The sequence below is a fragment of the Bison bison genome, unplaced genomic scaffold (assembly GCF_000754665.1).
Source record: "Bison bison bison isolate TAMUID 2011002044 unplaced genomic scaffold, Bison_UMD1.0 scf7180017864495, whole genome shotgun sequence".
Lineage (NCBI taxonomy): Eukaryota > Metazoa > Chordata > Mammalia > Artiodactyla > Bovidae > Bison > Bison bison.
In genome coordinates, this window is record NW_011495054.1 from 11,408,276 (window position 1) to 11,423,284 (window position 15,009).

The 15,009-nt window shown below is 43.9% G+C and overlaps 2 protein-coding genes across 5 annotated transcripts in view; both read right to left on the bottom strand.

The window, feature by feature from the left end:
• Positions 1 to 7,096, bottom strand: part of TTC28 (tetratricopeptide repeat domain 28) — a 582,431-nt gene extending 575,335 nt beyond the window's left edge. The window contains exons 1-3 of the mRNA XM_010828858.1: positions 7,046 to 7,096; positions 6,890 to 6,946; positions 6,515 to 6,730 (exon numbers count right to left, since the gene is read on the bottom strand). Of these exons, the coding sequence (XP_010827160.1) occupies positions 6,515 to 6,730; positions 6,890 to 6,946; positions 7,046 to 7,096 (324 nt within the window). The remainder of the gene's footprint in view (positions 1 to 6,514; positions 6,731 to 6,889; positions 6,947 to 7,045) is intronic.
• A 731-nt stretch (positions 7,097 to 7,827) lies between these two features.
• CHEK2 (checkpoint kinase 2) overlaps positions 7,828 to 15,009 on the bottom strand; it is a 38,211-nt gene continuing 31,029 nt past the window's right edge. For 3 of the 4 annotated variants that reach the window (XM_010828712.1, XM_010828709.1, XM_010828710.1), the window contains 2 exons: positions 11,942 to 12,022; positions 7,828 to 10,855 (listed from right to left, as the gene is read on the bottom strand). In XM_010828712.1, the coding sequence (XP_010827014.1) occupies positions 10,766 to 10,855; positions 11,942 to 12,022 (171 nt within the window). In that variant the 3' untranslated portion in view covers positions 7,828 to 10,765. The remainder of the gene's footprint in view (positions 10,856 to 11,941; positions 12,023 to 15,009) is intronic. The other variant, XM_010828711.1, reaches the window with a different exon arrangement.

The window sequence follows — 15,009 nt, forward strand, 5'->3', positions numbered from 1 at the left end:
TTCAATTCCTGGGTCGGAAAGATTCACTGGAGAAGGGATAGGCTACCCACTCCAGTACTCTTGGGCTTCCCTGGTGGCTTAGCTGGTAAAGAACCCCCCTGCAATGTGGGAAACCTGGGTTTGATCCCTGGGTGGGAACGTCCCTTGGAGAAGGGAACAGCTACCCCACTCCAGTATTCTGGCCTGGAGAATTCCATGGACTGTATATCCATGGGGTTGCAAAGAGTTGGACACAACTGAGCGACTTTCACAATTTTTAGAATATTGTCCTTTAAATCTAATAATTACTCTCTTCTCTCATCTCTGCTTGCTTCTACTTTCTGTTTATTTGGTTGATTCTTTTCCAATATGTCTTTTCTTCTGCCTATTCTTATTTTCTTCTTCTCATCTTCAAAAACTATTTTTTTGTGTGTCTATTATCTAAAAATGGACACCAATGCATGATTTTGCAAAATATAAGCATCAAGTTTTATGATTTTCCTTTTATGATGACAGAGGGAAATAATCATCTTAGGAAGTTCCAACTTCATCAAAGTGACATTTTTTATGCATTACTGCAAGTGAAAAGAATACTGATTTTAAAAATTTCCTATCATTTTCTGAAATTAAGTCCACATTAATAGAAACACTACTATGGCAATTTTTTAACTTCCACTATGGCAAACTTATGCAGTCATAGCATGGAAATGTCATATATATAATCACAAAAAGGGAAACTGTATACAGTAAGATTCCTTCCCATATGTAACAGTCACAGCTAAACTTTTTTTTACTCTTGCAAAACCACAACACAGAGTCAGGTTTCCTGCGTTATGGAGACCACCTGCTATTTCTTAGCAATCTGTTCTTTACCCACAACACAGTACCACATCCCCATTATGAATCATTAATTGTCAACCAGAATCTCAACAACTCACATTTCAGAATACTGCAAGTTAACGGGTTTTTGGTAGTGGTCGCAGTAAGGGCAATTAGAGCCCTTAAAGACCACCTGCCTCCCCACTTTTACAGTTCTACTCTCTAGTTACTCTTACCGGAGGGTGTGTGTGGTTGGGGGGGGGTGTGGGTGTGAGTGTGTGTATGTTCGTTCTACTCTCTAGTTACTCTTACCGGGGGTGTGTGTGGTTGGGGGGGGGTGTGGGTATGAGTGTGTGTGTGTGTGTGTGTGTTCGTTCTACTCTCTAGTTACTGCTTTCTCAATCTCCGTGTGCGTGTGCATGTGCGTGCTCAGTCGCTCAGTCGTGTCCGACTCTTTGCAACCCTGTGGACTGTAGCCCACCAGGCTCTTCTGTCCATGGGGATTCTCCAGGCAAGAATACTGGAGTGAGTTGCCATGCCCTCCTCCAAGGGATCTTCCTAACACAAGGATTGAACTCAGGTCTCCCACATTGCGGGCAGATTCTTTACCATCTGAGCCACTAGGGAAGCTCCAGTCTCCCAGTACTACTTTGATTTCCAATAAAATGGACTAGTCTCTGATTTCAATATCCCATAAGTCACGCGGTCAAAAAAAAAAAACAAATGTACAGAAAAAGTTCCAGAAAGTTATGCATTAAAGTATTAATAGTAATCACTATATTGGCAACATTATGAGGGCGGTATTTCTGCTTGTCTTATATTTTCTAATTTCATACAATGCAAACACACAGTTTTTGTAATAATAAAAGGGTTTAATTTACCATACCACATTCAGGATCTTCCCTGACCAGGGGTTGAACCTGTGTCCCCTGCAGTGGACGTGTGGACTCAGCCACTGACCCCTAGGAAAGTCTAAAGTTGTTTTTTTTAATAAAGACACTATGATTAAATTTTTTATAGAAATATCTATGAGTTATCAGTCTGAGGATGTGGGGGCTATAAATTTAATTGTGACCTTGAAGATAAGCTTTTGTTTAAATAATACTTACAATATAAACAATTATTTTCTTTGGTTCATAGTGAATACACATTCAGTGAACATGATTTGTTCCAAGCACCATATCTGCCTTAATATTGTTATTTCTGATTTCCTCCTACAGAAAACAGCAATCTACTCTAGCTACTAAAGAAACCTCAAAATAAAAGTACTATTAAATTTAAGTTTAAACATCAGGTTCTCTGTCTCTAAAAGAGTTTTTCTAAATTAGCAACCACTCTAAAGAAGTAAAAATTGTAACCATCAAACTTAATGAAAAAGCACTGCTTCTGATTTTAGGAAAAATAAGTAGTAAAAGAACAGCACATTAATAAGAACTGTGGAATAAAAACAGCTTTCAGTTACACTTTTATTTTTAATAATACATACAAATACACCATCAAGTATCATACACACAGCCTAGATTTAGCAGCCTTCTGTAATACAACTGTGTGGTGTGGGAGACTTTGTCCTTCACTGTTCCTCAAGCACTCACAGGGATTTCTTGGGTCACAGAAAAGTGATGGGGACAGGAAGAGGTTTGAGGTTTTTGTCTGTGGTTTTTCCTTTGTGGGTTTTGTGGTTTGGTTGTTTCGTTTTTTGTTTTTTGGGTTTTTTTTGTCTTGTCTGTGTTTTAGGCTTGTTTATTTGTGGGGGGTTGTGTTTGTTTATTTTGGGGGAAAAGAGGGGTTTGTGTTTTTTTTTGGTTTGGCAGTTTTGTTTGCTTTGGGGCTTGCTTTTAAATTGTTAATTAGCAAAAGAAGATAAACAACAAGTACCAAATCCCTACCACACACAAGGCATTGTTCTAAATATGTACCTACATTCTCTCTTATTTAGTAATTCTTTGAGGTGGATATCACTGTCCCATTATGTATACGAGAACACTGAGATGTAGTAACAGTTAAGATTTGTCAAAAACTCAACTAGTAAGTAGCAGAGGCAAAATCTGGAGATATGAACCTACATCTGCATCCATACTTGAGCTTTCAAAGACCTTTTTTCCTTACCATTTTTGAGGAAAGATCTGAAACAGAAAACTTGAAGAGACTACCACTAAATGATGAGGTTGAAAGATAACATCTAAGGGGGGTGAGAGAAAGGCTCAAAAGGGAGGGGACATATGTGTGCTCACAGCTAATTCACAGTGCTGTATAGCAGAAACAGCTGACTCATGTTGTTGTACAGCAGAAACTAACACAACATTGTAAAACAATTTTCCTCCAATTAAAAATAAATATTTAAAAAGATATATCCAAAACTCAACTGTATTTCTACTATACACTAGCAATGAACTAGTGATGAATGATGATGTGAAATGAAATGCTGATAACAGTTCCAGGTACAACAGCAACTACTACAACAAAATAAACACTAAGGCATAAATTTTTGGAAGAAGTTTAAGACCTGGGCCTGAAAACTACAAAACATTATTGAAAGAACAGATTAAACACAATCTATAAAAATCCCAGCCACTCTTGGGCAGAAATTGACAAGCTGATCCTAAAATCCATATGCAAGGCACCCAGAAAAGTCAAAAAAGTCTTGAAAAAGAATGAAGTTACAAGACTTACACTTACTTTCAAAACCTATTACAAGCTTATTATCAATACAAATAGTATTGTATTGTAATACAATACAATACAATACAAAACTGTAACCAAATAGTATAGTACTGGCAGAAGGATAGACAACAGAATAAAATTGAGAATCCAGAAATAAAACCCAACATATAGTCAGCTGATTTTCAATAAGGGCACAAAGAACATTCAATGGAACAAGAAGGGTCTTTTCAATACATAGTGCTGAGACAACTGGATCACCATATGCAAAAGAATGAATTTGGGCCACTGCTTTACACCATACACAAAAATCAATTTAGAATTGATTGACAACCTAAATATAAGGACTAAAAACATAAAACTCTTAGAAGAAAGCATAGGGTTTCCTTGAATTTGGCAATGAATTCTTAGATATAGCAACAAAAGCATAAACAGATAATTTGGACTTCATCACAAAACTTTGCAAAAAAGGACATTGTCAAAAAACTGAAAACACAACCTACAGAATGGGAGAAAACATTTGCATATCATATATGTGACTTAGTAACCAAAAATTTTTAAACTCCTACAACTCAATAATAAAAAGACAAACAGGAGTTTTTAAAACTCCTGCAATTCAAGAATAAAAAGACAAATAACCCAATGAAAAACTGGACACCTGAAATGGACAAAGGATTTGAACAGACATTTCTCCAAATACATACAAATGGGCAGTAAGTTCACGCACACGTGCACACACAGACACATACACCCAATATCATTAGTCATCAAGTCATCAAGGAAATGCAAATCAAAATTGCAATGAGGTACCACTTAACACCGACTAAGAAGGCTAAGTTAAAAAGACAAATCGTAACAAGTACTGGCAAGAATGTAAAACTCTCATACACTGCTGATGGGAACGCAAAAGGATGCAATGCCTTAGGAAACCGATTTTCAACTCTTCAAAACATTAATACAGAGTTATCATATAATCCAGCAAATGGGGTATGCCCAAGAAAAATCAAAACACTACATCCACACTGAAACTTGCATACAAATGTTCATAGCAGTATTATTTATTATAACCAAAATGTGTGTGTGGGGGGGGGGACACGTCTATCAATGCATCAAAAGATAAAATGTGGTATATCTGTTCAATATTACTCAGCAATAAATAAATGATACACATGCAACACGGATAAACCTCAAAAACACTGTGCTAAGGGAAAGAAACCAGTCACAAAAGACTATGTATTGTAAGATAATTCTTTCTCAAAAAAGCTGGGTTGTTTTTTTAAGACACTTTAAAAAAAAAGTCATGGGAACATAATGCACAGCACGGTGACTGTAGTTAATAACACTGTATTGCATAATTGACAGTTGTTAAAAGAGCAGATCTTGAAACCTCTTATCACAAGAAAAAAATTTTAACGATATAACTTATTGTGATCACTTTGCAATATATAAATTTCAAATCATGTTATACACATGTAACTAATCAAGCCATTATATTGTACACCTGTAACTAATATTATATGTCAATTATATCGCAAAAGAAGGGATTCCTTAAAAGACATTGCATGAACTACAAAAATGAAACAGTGGGAGAAAAAGAGCACCTAATTTTCAATTTTTCTTCTTCAGATGCAATCTCAATTCCTAAAATTTTATCTTCCTATACATTCATATTTCATCCATCAAGAACTACTAAAATTAAATCAACTACTGAAATTCAAAACACATGAAAAAAACAGCCCCTGAAATATCAAATAACTTTCAAACAATTCTACTCAGCATTGATTCTGAACTAAACATAAATCTCAATTTCAAAATATCACATAAAGATTAACAAATACTCAGAGGTTTAAGCAAATTGCCAACTTTCTGGATAAACAGTAATTCAGATTTGCTTTGATGAAAATGTAAATATTTACCTGCCTCAAAAGAACAAAATCCTGTAAGCCTAGCGTTCCCAAGTGATGAAGAGGAAAAAAATATGCATTTTTTTATTCAGAATTCAGTTTCTGAAATTAATTTCAATCTAGCTAGGGTATACACAGTTGATGGCTTATACTAAGCAATGTATATACCCTGGTTTTGCCTAAAATATACTGAAAACAAGGAATTTATAAACAGTCATAAAAGTTAAGTTGAGACCTGAGGAAAATCACATACAGTATATCTGACAGAGATCTTAACATCAAAAAGCTCCTGAAAATACCTCAAGAACTCCTATTTTGGAAGCTCCCTAAGTCAGTCTTCCTGCAAATATTTACTGACCATCTACCATGAGCCAAGCACCGCGAGTGATACCAGGATGCCATGGTGAGCTCTGAACATAGTAACTTAAGAGTTTGTTAAAAATTCAAATGTGCTTCTCTGCCTTGGAGAGCCCGGGCCTGGGGTGAGTCGTGACGCCCGTGTTTTCATCAAGCGCTCCAGTTTATTCCCAAACCCTGGCTATCTGGGGGCAGGGTGCTCGGGGGCATCCCATCCCACCCAGTGGGAGCCACACCTCCATTTCACTCGGTTTCAGTCCATTTCACTCAGCTTCCGGCACTCAAACGGATAAATACCCCAACCACACCACCAGTTGAGATTAATGTAAAGCATTCCAAAATACCCTCTGTGCTGACACTCTGACAGACTTGCTTCCTTCCGAGGACGGCCAGCTCACTCCCTCAGATTCACCTGGGGCTGTCTGCACCTGAGCATCCCGGAGCTGCACCGACACCTGTCTCCCAGAGGCTGCGGTCTCCCTCTCCCGTGGGCCCGGGCCGCGGGCAGTCGCCGCCTCGAGGGGCCGGAGGCAAGGAGTAGCACCGCGCGCATTAGGCGCTGACTGTATACCGCTCCCCTCCCCGCTGGCGCGCACACACAAACACCCCCGCGGAAACTGAGGTGGGCAGGCGACAGACCCGGTCCCGACGCCGAGCGACGCGAGGCAGGGCTCGAACCCGGACGGCCGGGCGGGTTCCGCCTCGCGGGCGCTCGTCAGCCTCAGAGGCCCGGCCCGGCTCGCACCGACGGAGTTTCACAAAGAAAGTCTCCCGGCCCGCGCCCCTCAAGCACTCACCGGAGCCGGCGCCGGCGGCGACTCGGGCTCCCGTCGTCTACGACTCCGTGCTGGGGTCGCCCCGGGGTGGGCTCGGGCGCGGGCGGCGGTAACTGCTCCATCCCCGCGGGGCACGGGCCGCGTCCGCCTCGAGCTAACGGTCCCGCCAGCTAGGCGCGCGCGCCGGTCCCGCGCGCCATGTTCCCGCCGTGCCGCGCGTCGCCGCGGCGTCTCACACTACCCCCCGCCGCGCACGCGCCGCGCACGCTCCCCGCGAGCCTCCGCGCGTGCCCCCGACCGCGCACGCGCGCACTCGCCGCGCCCCCGCCCCCCGAAGCCTGACGCCCTCCGGTCCCGGCCCCGCTCTTCCCAGCTTCGCGCCCACCCCCTCCGCACCCGTCCGGCCAGGCCCAAGCGCTCGCTGTTCTGAGCTGGGCGCAGCCGCCTGCCGCACTGCGGACGACGCCAGACCAGGCCCCTCGTAGCATTACCCCTTTTAAAAGCTTCACCTGCTTGGACTTGAAGCGGTGGTCTACCCCAAGAGGGAATTACCCCCGAGAAGTGTGAGGTGAAGGACACCGCTAAGGTGATCGAGATCCCCATCGCGGTGGTCTGTGAGCACGTGCGTGAACTTAAGCGGCACAATTGGATGTCTGTGCCTCTGGAAAAGCCACACTCAACGGAGAAACTTGAGTTCGAGTCCCGCATCTCCACTAACCTTTACCTGATTAAGGTCAGGTCTCCAGAAGCCTGTTTTTCCTTAATGGGGAAGGTTTAACAACTAAGGCAAGTCAGAGGACTTGAAGAAATCCAGATAAAATATCAATACCGCGCCTAGTACTTTTATCAAGTGGTAAACTGGTGACAAAAACCTCTTAAGTAATTTTATGATCAAAAATCAAGGTCTCTTGAAAAGGGAAATTTCCGTTCAAGTCTTGCCTCCACTTCTTGCCAACTGGGAAATCTCTAAACCCGTAAAGCGAGGAGGGGCAGTAACGCCTCACAGGGCTGAAGTGAGCTTTCTGAGGAAGCACACGTGTGTCTGAGCACCATGCCTGGCACAGAGCAAGCTCTCCAAGTTTCAGTGGTATAATTCCAGCCCTGTCCTTCCAAGACTCCTAAAAGTTTAATGAAGGGGGCTCTGCTCCCAAACCCTGTGGTATAATTAGCTGGGAGGGGGTTCTCTCAACCTTGAGGCTGGAGGGACTCTTAGTTCCCACATCTTCACTTTCCATCCTTTGCCCCAAACCTCTCCCAAAACCCTGAAGTTGGCACAAAAACAACAGCAGTTGTTTAGTTTTCCCTACTTAAAAAGAAGAGTGTCCAAGGGTCTCTTAGAGTTTGCAAATGGTTGGATTTATTAGTCTGGCCTCTTCCAGACACAAGTGACCAAACAATGAAAAAAATTAATTTGTTTTTTAATTTAAAAAAACTCAACCTGAAGTAAATCAACTAAGGGAACAAATCAAAGTCCTTGTTGGTACCTCACTGAAGGGATAGTTGGATCCAGGTACTCAAACAATAAGCTCAGTCATTCCACATCTCAGCTCTGCTTCTGTCTGTGATGACTTCATTCTCATGCAGTTCTCCCCAGTGTCCCAGGCACCTCCCAGCTCACACCTCTACCATGGTAGGGTGAATAATGGCCTCCAAAGGTGTTCTCGTCCTAACTTCCCATAATTTATGAATGTGACTTTACATATTCACAGCAGGAACTGTTTCCCAGTAGTTCCAGCCAAAGGCTTGGGTTTTCTTTCTTTAGGGCCCCTTTGGGTCACATGCATCTGCCTGAGCCTATCACAGCAAGACTGGCCAGAATGGATCATATGGAGCCCCTCCAGGAAGGGAGTGGGGTCAGCCCTGCCAGGACACGGGTGGGTGGGGCAGGTGGAAAAAGGGACCCCCCCTACCCCTTCTAATTGCTCCTACTAATGTTGCCATCCTAGCTCCATTTCCTAATGTTTTAGTCCTGTGCCCACCTCCAGCTGGGTAGTCAGTGGGAGGAGCTCTACCAGGGGAGAGGCCTCTAGGGACCCCTTTGGCTTCTTAGGTACCATCTCGCCTTCCCGCTATGAACTCATGGGATAGGGGAAAAGAATTCCCCCCTAAAGAAAAGTGGAGTATGAAGTTAAGAAGTGGAAGTGGATGCTTGGTATCCCCAGATCAGCAGTTGATGTCTCATTAATGAGTATATGTTTCCTCTGGCTGCTGTAACAAATTACCACAATCTGGGTGGCTTAAAACAATACACATTTATTCTGTTAAGTCTGGAGGTCAGAAGTCTAAAATCAGTTTCATGTGACTAAAGTCAAGGTGTAAAGTAAAAGCAGTGGTTCCTTCAGGGGGGCTGTGAGGAGAGAATCCACTTCTTTGCTTTTGGTCAGCTGCTAGCGACTGCCTGTAGCCCATGGCTTGTGGCCTCTTCCTCTGTTTTCAAAGAATACCACTCCCTCTCTTCTGACCCTTGACTCCCCCTGTGTCCCTCTTAAAAGGAACACTGTGATGACACAGGCCCACTTTGATAAAACAGGATAACCTTCCCATCTCAAGATCCTTCACTTAATCACACCTGCAAAATCTCTTTTGCCATGAAAAAGGAACATATTCATAAATTCTGGGGATTAGGATAAGAACATCTTTGGAGGCCATTACCCATGGTAGGTGTAATCAGAGAGTGCACTGAAAATAGAGAAGGGCTGGTTGACTACCCCAGAGGGAAAGATGCCCTAAGAAACCACAGCCTTCACATTAAGTATTCAAATGAGCTGAAACCCATCTAACTTGGCAATCTCTGCCTCATTCCTTTAAATATGCAAACCACCTAAATCCCCATCTAGCCCTCAGCAACAGGCCAGCCAAGCCTCAGAATGCCTACACACCCTTTTAATTTCCATTGCCAACCACCACCCTCACTGCCTGGGGCAACAGCTGTGTGCCCCTGACCCTCCCCTGGCTGGCTCAGCAGTAGCATCCAAACCAAGGCACTCAACTTATGGCATGGTCAGCAGGCTACAATGTGGCCTAGCATCAATCAGCCAAAGTGACCAGAGAAGCAAATTCAGTGCATCGGAAGGAGACAAGAGGAGCCAGCCATTAGAACTGCCCGGGCTCCTGATGGCCTCCCAGGCCCAGCCCTCTGTAAGGGCAAAACAAATCTTTTCCGTGAAGTAATTTGAATGGGCCTCTGTTCCTTGTCCCCAAGATGTCCCAACTTCCACAGATTATGGGGTTGTATCCATCCATCATGATTGAACATACCAGTATTCAAGATTTAGACATCAGTCTCACATGAGTTTTGTCTGTGAGTCTACATCCCTGAGTCTCATCAAATAAGGGACAGAGGAGATAGGGAACATGAATTTGAGTCAGGAAGCCCTGGGCTGGGTCCCAGCTCTGCCACTTCCTAGCTGTGTGACATTGAGTAAGTCACCTCACTTCTTCAGTCTGGGTTCCCCACTTATAACATGATGGTAATCAGAGGACCTAGCACACTGAATCACTAGACAAGACCAACCAAGGCAGGCACTTTACATAGGGTCTTCTTGGTCATCATTGGGTCAACATGACAAGTCCACATGCCTTATTTACATTTCAAACAGTCAATGTTTCTGGTCTTTTTCCTATAATCAGGAAGTTTTTGATTTTCACAACTTATCTGGGTCTGTGGTTTTAGGGACCATGAGGGTAAGAATGGGACTCTAACCATGGGGGAATTCCCTGGTGGTCCAGAGGTTAGGACGTCATGATTCAACTGCAGGGGGCACAGGTTTGATCCCTGTTTGGGGAACTAAGATCCTGAAAGCTGTGCAGCCAAAAAAATAAAAATTGAATTTAAAAAATTAAAATAAAAAACACAAAAGTGGGCCATGGTATGTGCACCAAAGTACCAACTGTCTGGTAAAGACTGGCAACCAGCCACTTTCAACAAACCCCACCCTGACTTGCTGTGCCCCTCCCCCTGCACCTTTCTAAGGGGTCTTTAGAATTTGTACACAGCTCACCCAGGGACGTATCCTCAGAAACATGTCTGGTTACAGCCAAAGTAGAAGCACCAGAAGTACACGTATCAGATACACACTAAAGGCATGTAGCTAAGAGCTGATCAACACGCAGAAGCACAAAGCCCAGGTTCCATCACATTTTGAATTGTGTGTCAATGGTTGTGGAAAAGCAGCCGTCCCATAATGAAATACAAACTATACAAAACATATTTAAAGAAAATGGCAGCAGAGGGGTTCAAGAAGGTACGCTTCTTTCGTGGTCCACCAGTGTTCATGAGACAGCCGCGCACACAGCCAGGCGCTTCGTGGGGTCGGCACTCTCTGCTTCCCCTTCAAGAAGCCGCTTTCGACTTGTGGAAGGCTGCAAGTAAAGGAAAGGGGAGAGATGTTCAAAGAAAACCTCTGGCTTTGTCACAATTATCAGTTTCCCAATATGCTTCCAGTAATCTTGGAGAACTTCATGTGAACCTTCTAGGACCAAGAATACTGATTGTCCTCATTGGCTCTGAACCCCTACCACACCCCTCCCCAACTCACACACGTTTATTGGACTGACATCTCTCTCCCTTGGGGCCTCCAACCACTCAACGATGCGTATTGAAAGTAAGCTGCAGGGACTTCCCCTGCTGGTCCAGTGGTTAAGCATCCGTGCTTCCACTGCAGAGGGCACAGGTTCAATCCCTGGTTGGAGAACTAAGATCCTATATGCCATGTGGTGCAGTGAAAAAAAGAAAACAAGGAAACAAGCAGCATAACCAGCCTCCTCTTGGTTGTCTTCTCCTGACCTTTTCGTGTGTTTTCCCATTTACAGAATTGTGAGGGACCGACGGGAAAATGAATGTTACCGAAAGAAGGCTGGACAGAAATGAACAGATATTAACATATATACAAAGAACTTCAGAGGAATAAGACTATAGTCAATAAGTTATCAATCACTCCCCCAAATTTTTAAATTTTCAACAAATTTAAATCTGAGCCTCTAATACAGTCTTCCAATGTGGCTCAGTGGTAAAGAGTCCACCAGCAACACAGGAAACGCTGGTTGGATCCCTGGGTCAGGACGATCAACTGGAGGAGGAAATGGCAACCCACTCCAGTATTCTTGCTGAAAATATCCCATGGGCAGAGGAGTCTGGTGGGCTACAGTTCATAGGGTCACAAAGAGTCAGATGAGACTTAGCAACTGAGCACGAACACAATCTTGCCTTACAGGAGACTTTTGAATAATGACCCTCACCTGTGCCTCTCTAATTCATAAAACATATTCTTCATTATTAAATCTTCTAAATGTATCAGAGCAGATCAAGCTGAAACAAAGTATCTACGACATTACTCCTTACAAAAAAATGTTAAGCAATTGGAGCTGAAAAGACTATTCAAGCTCTTCCTCCTCCACTCATGGGCTCCTTAAACTTAGCCTACATTTAATGACCATCATCCAGAATACCTGGGCAGGGACCTGGGTCACAGCCATCAACTTATCTTCTTCAGAAAGCAAGTTGTTAAATTTTCTCTTCATGTCCTCATCCTGTGAAGAAATGGAAAACCTAAATAGGCTGTGAATGCAGGAAAGAAAGCTCCTAAAAGGCAGGGCCAGGATGCTCCCAGAAACAGAGAAGTGGGCTAAGATGGGGGTGCAGGGGAGAAAACAGAACAGTCTAATCAGCAGTCAACACCCAGTCAACATGGGCTCAACCAAATCCATACACCCTAAGCGCTCCAGGTGGGTCAGAGAGAACCACAGACCCCAGTGGTCAAATACTTTCAGAACAAGCGTCCCAGATCCTGAGAAATGGCAATCAGGAAGCCAGATACTGGGGTTGGCTCCATGCTGCTCCACACATCTTTCCAATAAGTGCCCCCTCCCACTGCCAACAATGAAGCATGTTACCAGGGCCACCCTAACAAAGCAACCCTGCACCCTAGAAAATTCAGCAAGCAAGCACTGTACGAGTTGTAAGAAGGATGGCAAGCACACAGTACCCCAGAGTTAATGAGAAGAAAAAGTGAACAGGTGCTTCCTGCTGCTAGAGATGGAAATGAAGGGGTGGGGCAGGGCACGTAGACACCCCTGCCCACCTCCCAAGATGTTCACTTCTGCAGGGCTTAAGGATTTGCCAGCCAGGAGAGGTGGCCTGGTGTAGCTTCCCCCTTCAGAAAGGTAAGATGCCACATGATTAGGAATGTGGACTTTGGGGCCAGCCGAAAGCTGAGCTCAGCCATTGCAAGTAGCACGTTTAGAATAGAGTCCCAGAGCAGCTCGTTTCCAAATCCCTGTGTACCTTCCCATCCCAGCCCGCCCCCACTCCTCCCACTGTGTATTGGCATACACAGTGCACCATGGGGGATGGGGGCGATGAAGAACCAAGGAGGGAAGGCCTTCAACATTCAGCAATTCGACTGCAGAAAACTTAGTGCACAACGGTCAGTTTACCTGTTCTACATGTCAGTTCAGTTCAGTTGCTCAGTCGTGTCCAACTTTTGCGACCCCACGGACTGCAGCAGGCCAGGCCTCCCTGTCCATCACCAACTCCTGGAGTTCACTCAAACTCATGTCCATTGAGTCGGTGATGCCATCCAACCATCTCATCCTCTACATTTAGCGGCTAGAATCACCTGCTTCTATCACTCTGTTTATTGAGCTACTCAGTGTACCTCCCCATTGTCCAAGCACCAAGTTCATCCACACTCTCCTCTAGGATCTCACTTCTCAGGCAAGGCCACCCTCAAAGGTCCAGCCCTTATTTCCTCCTACACCTGCTCGCCTCCACCAGGCATGCCCTCTGTGCCTTCCTGCCCACCCAACTCACCCACCTCACCCACCTCCCTCTTCCACCCAGTGAACAGTTACGAGGACCCTTGGGTGCCAGGCACCATAATAAGCACAGGGGCCTCTGTATCAGAGGGGCTCAATGTTGAAAATGTTATTCGTTCATCGTTATGGCAACTGAATTGTGACTGTTATGGTTGAATTGTATCCCCTCCCCCTTTCCCCATTTACATATTGAAGCCCAACCCCCAGTATTGTGACTACTTGGAGACAGGGCCTTTGCACAGATAATTAAGTTAAAATGAGGTTCTTAGCTTAAATATAAGACATGACACCATACAACTCCTAGAGGAGAACAGAGGCAAAACATTCTCTGACATAAATCGTACTGATGTTTCCTTAGATCAGTCTTCCAAAGCAATAGAAATTAAAGCAAAAATAAATGAATGTGACCTTATCAAACTTACAAGCTTCCGTACATCAAAGGAAACCATGAACAGAACTGAAGGACAACCTATGAATTGGGAGAAAATATTTGCAAATGATGCGACAAGGGCTTAATTTCCAAAACATACGAACAGCTCATACAACTCAACAACAACAACAACAAAAACTTAGTCAAAAAATGAGCAAAACACATAAATAGATATTTTCTCCAAAGAAGACATACAGATGGCCAACCGGCACATCAAAAGATGCTCCATATGGCTAATTATTAGAGAAATGCAAATCAAAACTACAATGCAGTACCACCTCACAGGTTAGAATGGCCATCATTAAAAAGTCTATAAATAATAAATGCTGGAGAGGGTGTGCAGAAAAGGGAACCCTCCCACATTGTTGGCGGGAATATAAACTGGAGCAGCCACTATGGAAAATAGTATGCAGGTTCCTCAGAAAACTAAAAAATAGTTGCTATATGCTCCAGCATTCCCACTCCTGGGCATATATCTGCACAATGCAAGAATCCGCCTGCCAGTGTGGGAGACGTAAGAGACTTGGGTTCGATCCCTGGGTCCGGAAGTTTCCTTGGAATAGGAAATCGCAACCGGCTCCAGTACTCTTGCCTGGGAAATTCCATGGACAGAGGAGTCTGGCAGGCTGTAGTCCATGGGGCCACAAACAGTCCGACACAATGGAGTGACTGTGCACACACATACAATTCAAAAAGTTACATGCATCCCTAAACTGGACACTGTTAATGACAAGAAAGAATGACAAGATTCATATTCTTTGGACAAATAGTCCAGTGCCAGATCCACAAAACCATTTAGTTTCTTCAAAAATGTTGAATTTCCCAAAATAAAACCTAAACTGTCACTAACAGGTGATTTATGTGAGCAGTCGGCATCCTTGTCATCATTGAATGTTCACTCCAACTTTTGCTGGAAAAATAAAACATGGACAAAAGAGTATTCAAGTGAGACCCCTGTGGCAGGGCTGAACTTCACCTTTTCCTTGGCTGTTAACAACAATTTTCTTTTGAGACAAAAAGTGAAAGAAAAATGGGCTACACTTGTTTGTGCATTTCGAGCGGATGTAAATCCTGTTCCCAGGCCTAACTGGCAAGCTCAGTTTTTTTCAAGACTAACAGCTCCTCCACCTCCATATCTGGCCCCCAGGAGTTTCCCTATTAAGGCATATGAAAAGAGCCAAGAGGAATGTTTTTCTTTTTCATCAAAATTAAGTCCCCACATGCAAAGGCACCCTTTGTTTCCAAATTCCTTTTCTCCAGGGTCCTGCAG